General features: G+C 38.9%; 1 protein-coding gene across 2 annotated transcripts; it reads left to right on the forward strand.

Annotated features, from left to right (window-relative positions):
- Nucleotides 1-1883: 1883 nt before the first annotated feature.
- On the forward strand, nucleotides 1884-5401 carry LOC127444025 (rho-related GTP-binding protein RhoU-like). 2 transcript variants are annotated; one of them, XM_051703154.1, is made up of 4 exons: nucleotides 1884-2260; nucleotides 2750-2808; nucleotides 4126-4155; nucleotides 4514-5401. In XM_051703154.1, exons 1-4 carry the CDS (start codon nucleotides 2029-2031, stop codon nucleotides 4982-4984), a joined length of 792 nt encoding a protein of 263 aa, XP_051559114.1. In that variant the 5' UTR covers nucleotides 1884-2028; the 3' UTR covers nucleotides 4985-5401. The 2 variants fall into 2 exon arrangements, with proteins under 2 accessions (XP_051559114.1, XP_051559115.1); XM_051703155.1 differs by lacking the exon at nucleotides 4126-4155.
- The last annotated feature ends 1173 nt before the right edge of the window (nucleotides 5402-6574 follow it).

The raw sequence follows: 6574 nt of genomic DNA on the forward strand, positions 1-6574 counted from the left end.
TGTCAGGCCACGGTCACCCATAGCAACGGCCTATCACACATCATCATTCCCTCACGACATCCTTGAGCATTCTCATCATTTAGCATTTAATCTCTTATTTTATTCAAGAGATATTTTTGCACTTTATCATCGGTCTCAATACGGCACATCTGAGCATGCAGCGATCACTCACTGTCAGGTTTGCCAGTTTGGTGACTTTATCTACATACCTCAAAGCCTTTTTCTTAAAAAAGTGTTTTTAAACAACTTTACAGCTCAAATAATACACAAAATTAATTTAAGTGCTTTTATAAAATTATAAGCTTCATATTTCTGCATTTAAATCCTTGAAAAATTGGCCCCATTCACTTCCATTGTAAGCAGGGGCATAGATTCCCCCCCCAACCCCCCACCCCCCATAATCAAAACAAGCAAGTACAAGTACAAGTACAAGTCCAATATTTATACCATGATCAATGGAAACATGTAAATGCTTCATGCTGCACCATCCAAAGGTTCAAGCCAAATCTACACCCTTGATTGTAAGTGCCTCAATGTAACCTTGATTTTTGCTTTTTTTTAAACCCCCGTATGGTACTGAAAAAAGGCACCAAAATGAGAATGTGACAGGGGTTAGGCAGATTGCTGCCATCTGGTGAACAAATATAAATAACGACTTGAAAACCATGTCATGCCAGTAACAGTCAGTGGATAGCTGTAGCCACCTACTGTATAGAATGATAGCTTGTTATTACCAAATTTTATATTATATCACAATATATGCATTTGGAATATATATTTAGACATTATCAAACTATTATTTGTCAAAGTTTAGCATTTTTAAATTGATTTGAAGTGTCAGTTTTTGCTGTTAATGTCATTAAGCTTGCAATCAAACCTGACCATGGTGTTACAAAGGGAAGACACAGAATAGGCATTGTTCTACCAATAATTTATTTCAAACATAAAAATGTAAGTGAATGCATAATAATGTTAAGTAAATGTTGTGTATGTTTTGCACCGAGGATGTTTTAGAGTCTCACCCTGTAATTTCTGTTTGTTTTTGTTTCTGCATTGTGGCTGATTTATTGCTTGTATTTGACAGATGAAAGAAAATTGCTGTTTTTTGGTCTTTCCCATTCATTTTCAGTGGTCGGTCAATTTTGACCGTGAATAAAAAGGTGTTTTTTTTTTTGTTTTGTTTTTTACGACCACTTAGACTTATCAAGCCAAATTATTTATTTATTTATTTTATTTTTTGTATGTTCAGATGGCAAATGGAGGAAAAGTCATCAAATATTGTACTGTATGAAGGAAACCATTTTTATTAAATGAGGAAAATTTATTTCGGTCAAAAATGACTGGATAGCATAGGAGGGTTAAAGAAAAGGAGCGACAATTTTTGTGGTAATCAACATTATGCCACAAATGCTGTCGATTCAGCTTAACTTGTATTGAACCTGGAATATGCCTTTAAATACCTTTCATTTTGAAATATATATGATTTAAATGTTATTTTGGCTGAAGAAAAGTATACCATGGTACATTAATAAATAGGCTACTAAGGTACTGAATGATTATCATATTATTCATGTTCCATAGTATTAACAGGTTACTTCAAGGTACTTACCACTGTACTACCATGATACATCATTTTAATATTAAAACCCTTTTTATTGCTAATCAAACCCAAAACAAATGGACATCTAACAGAGAGAAATAACAACTTTCTCTACACTTCTCTCCAGCTTTTCTCAGCTTTCCTCTAGATTTCACCGGGTCGTTTGAAACGCAACTCTGAACGCATGTGTCGTGTTTTAATCAGCTTACAGCAGCAGATGCGCCTGTGTCAATCAACAGGACGCGAGCGCGCGCCAACTTGACTTGAGAGCGCAAGAGCGCAGCAGGTGCGCGAGGGATTCCGAGCGATCAATGATGCAGGGATGGCAAATAAAGTCATTTATTTAACAAATCCTATCAGATAATGTCTTGACTGTGGCGACGGACTGTTTTGCACCGCTAAAGTGCATCTACTTACGGGAAAACGCAATGCCGTCGCAGGATGAGGTTGATCCAGTAAATGAAAACGAAGGTGCGCCTCCGGTGCCACCGCGCGCGACTCTTCACCGGGACTCACCGGCACGCGCCGCCGCACCTGAGCGCAAAGTCAAATGCGTGCTGGTCGGTGATAGAGCGGTGGGCAAGACAAGTTTGATCGTCAGCTACACCACTAACGGATACCCGGCAGAACACATCCCTACCGCCTTTGACAACTTCACAGGTACACTCATAAAACTAGCCATTGCCATAGTGACCTGATCGGTTTTATGATTTTATTCACTGAACTTCTAGATCCATATAGAGACTTTTAGTGATGTCACCTGCCAATGATAAAAAAACAGTGCTCATTCACATTTATTAAATAATGAATACAAACATTTAATATTAAAATGGTAAATTTATTAAAATAAAAATATATTAAAATTAATTACATTTTAAAATGAATAATTATAAATAAATAAAAAAAATAAGAATATTTTATAATCATAAAAAACACTACAATTTTATTAAATAAAATCCATTTTAAATAAATATTACGATTAATATTGACTTTTTATTAAAATATTAATTTTATTATACAAAGTTGAAGTGCTCAGGATCATAGACAGACTTTAGACTAAACCTGGCCAGAGTTTAGTAGTATGGGCCTCATGTGGTGTTTATGAATAATAATGATGAATTAATTGATCAATTAACATTTCTCTCACAGCCAGGGTTGTGGTGGATGGGAAACCAGTTCAACTTCAGTTGTGTGACATGGCAGGACAGGTGGGTGAGAATCTGTCTGTCTGTCTGTCTATACAATGGTAAGAAAAAGTATGTGAACCCTTTGGAATTAGCTGGTTTTCTGCATTAATTTGTCATAAAATCTGATCTCACCTTCATCAGTCACAAGTTTAGACAAACACAATGTGCTTAAGCTACCAACACACAAACAAGTATAATCTTTCTTGTCTTTATTGATCACATCCCATTAAACATTCACAGTGCTGTGGAAAAAGTAAGTGAACCCTTGGATATAACTGTTCGATCCTCCTTTGGCAGCAAAAACCTCAAGTGAGCATTTCCTGTAGCTGCGGATTAGACCTGCACAACGTTCAGAAGGAATTTTGGACCGTTCTTCCTTACAGAACTGTTTCAGTTCAGCCATATTCTTAGGATGTCTGGTGTCTCTCTTGAGGTCTTTCCACAGCATCTCTATTGGGTTAATGTCTGGGGTCTGACTGGGACACTCCAAAAGGTGGATTTACTTTGATGTAACTTCTACTGAGCTTCAGCTGCTGCACAGCCACCCTGACAATATCCTGCAGGATATCTTGATAAACTTGGTAATACATTTTTCGTGGTAACCTACCATTGACACCATGCCAGTTTAATGTTGTCCGTATAGTAGACTCATGAACAGAGGTATGATTCCTTCAAGTCTTTATCTGTCACTCTAGGGTTCTTTTTTTACCTCATTGAGCATTCTGCGGTGTGCCCTTTGAGTCATCTTGGCTGGACGGCCACTTCTAGTGAGAGTACTCATAGTACTAAATCATCTCCATTTATAGACAGTCTGTCTAACTGTGGACAGATGAATATCTAACCTCTTCGAGATAACTTTGTAACTCTTTCCAGCTTTATGCAAAGCAACAATTCTTGATCGTAGGTCTTCTGAGATCTCTTTTTTTTTTGTGAGGCATGATTCACGTCAGCAGATGCTTCTTGTGAATAGCAAACTCAAAATATTTGAGTGCTTTTTATAAGTCAAAGTAGCTCTAACCCACACCTCCAATCTCGTTTCATTAATTGGATGCCAGGTTTGCCAACTCCTGACTCTAATTATAGATAGCTTTTGTGGATGTCATTAGCCTAGGGGTTCACATAATTTTCCCAACCTACACTGTGAGTGTTTGAATGATGTATTCAGTATGTACAAGTATAACACAATAATTTGTGTGATATTAGTTAAAACAGTTTGTGTTTGCTCATTATTGTAACTTAGATGATCAAACCAGATTTTAAAATAAATGTATACATAAATGGGTTCACATTGATCTCATAATGGATGGATGAACTCTTTCACTGTGCTTTGAATGGCAGAGATGGGGGGCAGTGGACCATTCTCTCAATGTAAGCAACATGATATGACGGATGAGTGCCACCTTGTGTTAGAATCAGTTCCTTGTATTCTCTTAGGACTCAGTACTGTAGAGTTCTGTGTAAGTGTCAACTAGACTGAATCTGTGATGTGTTCAGCACACTGAATGTAATCTGATTTACACATCTCACTGATGAAATATTACTGCTTTGTTGCATATTTAGTGACATATCTTGTATAGCAAACCACCGGCAACTTTGGGTGTTGAGGAAAATGATGCTTAAGCAACTGAATTGACATCATCAGCAAAAGTGACTAATCTGCTATTAATCTTGTTTTTTAAACCTGCCAGTATGATGTTTGTAATGCCTTCTGGTTTCCTGTTCACAGGACGAATTTGACTGCCTTCGTCCACTCTGTTACCGTGACGCTGACGTCTTCCTGCTCTGCTATAGCGTGGTCGTACCATCTTCTCTCAGGAGCTTGATGGAACGCTGGGCTCCGGAGGTCCACCGTCTCTGTCCAGGCGTTCCCATCATCCTCGTGGGCACCCAGTGTGACCTGCTTGAGGACGTCCAGGTCCTGATCCGACTCGCAGACAGCCAGGAGAAACCGGTGAGCAGAGAGGAAGCCCGTCTGTACGCGAGGAGCATCGGTGTCGTGACGTGTGCTGAATGCTCGGCTCTGACGCAGAAGAACCTGAAGGAAGTGTTTGATGCCGCCATCCTGGCGAGCATGCAGCATGTAGAGGAGGGGGCGTGGCTGAGGAGACTGACGCTGAGAGAAAAAACTCCGGATAAAATCAAACAGCTCTCTGAAACGTGGTGGAGAAAACTGAGCTGTGTAGTGTCAGAGTTTTGAACTTCACTGAGAGTGACTCTACAAGGTTTAAAGGAATATTCCAGGTTCAATACAAGTTAAGTTGCTTTACTTGCGCTTGAGGGGCATAGGGATAATTTGGGGGGCAAAGCCCACCCCAGTACCCCCCCTAGATCCGGCCCTGAGCCGTATATAAAATTATACAGTATGTTATTATTATTATAGTATATCTATTTATTTGTCACTCAGTTTGGGACTGTAGATCAGATCTCAAGGTGACCTTGTTTTGCCTCACCTGTTATGTGTTATAGTAATATTGGATGACGCAGGAGTGTTTGTGTCAGTTTGGCACAGTACCCTGCATTCACAGTCGTGGATTAGCTGATCCTGTGAACAGATTGAAGATCAAGACTAAAGAATGGGGATCTGTCGTCTGCGTCACACCTGCTCATAGTTCTGTACAGCCTAATGCTTTGTTTACATCTTTACTTGAAAACGGTTTTTGTACTCATAAACGCATTTTATAATAAGAAGTCTGCTCTCTGACACATTCATAAAATGAAAGTTTATCAAATAGCATTGTGTGTGACACAGAACATGCAAAAAATGAACGTCACACAGACTGCCCTATCACAGGTCCCTGAAGTCTTTAATCAGATTTGATTAATTTAAATCAGCGTTTTCCCCTTGGCAAGCTGGTTGATGAGTGGTCTTCGCAGCGGACATAATTACTACCATTACAGAATAACAATTACCTCCACAATGGCACAACCACTTCAGGTTTTGAGTGGAACAGCCAAATGAAATAGCAATTTTTAATGCCAGCAATTACACTCACAAATGTCTGACTCTCACAGGTAGAAACACTCTTAAATTAGATGTTTTTGCTTGTTGAAAGATCACCTGTACTATTGAAAGAGCAAATCCAGGCATTAACTACTGATGTGGTACCAGTAATTTGACTAAACTGGCTGTGACTTTAGAGCATCTGAACAGATCTTCTAATGGGATGAGACAGAAGCCACCTGTGGGAATTAGGCAGGCAGATGGTGACTGGTGTTCCCTTCGCAGGATCTCTTGACCTCAGTCTTCACCTGCTGTAGAAATCATACAGGAATAACATCAGTACAATAACATTGCATGAGGGCAATATTGTCAGTATGGCACATTGAAGTCAATAGTTTGTATATTTTTTACAAATACCTTTAATGAAGTAAAAGTGGTCAAATTAACTCATTTTTTTTAACATACTTCCATTCCCAATATGGTATATTCTAAGGCTCATGTGTCCTTGTGTCAACGTTTCCATTTCATATAGTGCTGGATGCTGCAAAGCAAGAGTAGTTGCAGAGCTCAAGAGGTCACTGTTGAGACATGTTACATCTTGAAAGACAGGTAAACCCAAAAGCACCTCATCTCCGACAACAGTAGAAATCAATGCCGGAAGCTCTTTTCCTGAACATGTAATCTGTTCTAAATGCAAACCCAAGTTCTGATGATATTGACGAAACATCTCATTCTCTACTGCATTACTTATTTTCAATGTCACTGTTTTAAAGGAATAGTTCACCCAAAAATTAAAATTCTCTCATCATTTACTCACCCTCATGCCATCCCAGATGTGTATGACTT

The sequence above is a fragment of the Myxocyprinus asiaticus genome, chromosome 7, assembly GCF_019703515.2.
Source record: "Myxocyprinus asiaticus isolate MX2 ecotype Aquarium Trade chromosome 7, UBuf_Myxa_2, whole genome shotgun sequence".
Classification (NCBI taxonomy): domain Eukaryota; kingdom Metazoa; phylum Chordata; class Actinopteri; order Cypriniformes; family Catostomidae; genus Myxocyprinus; species Myxocyprinus asiaticus.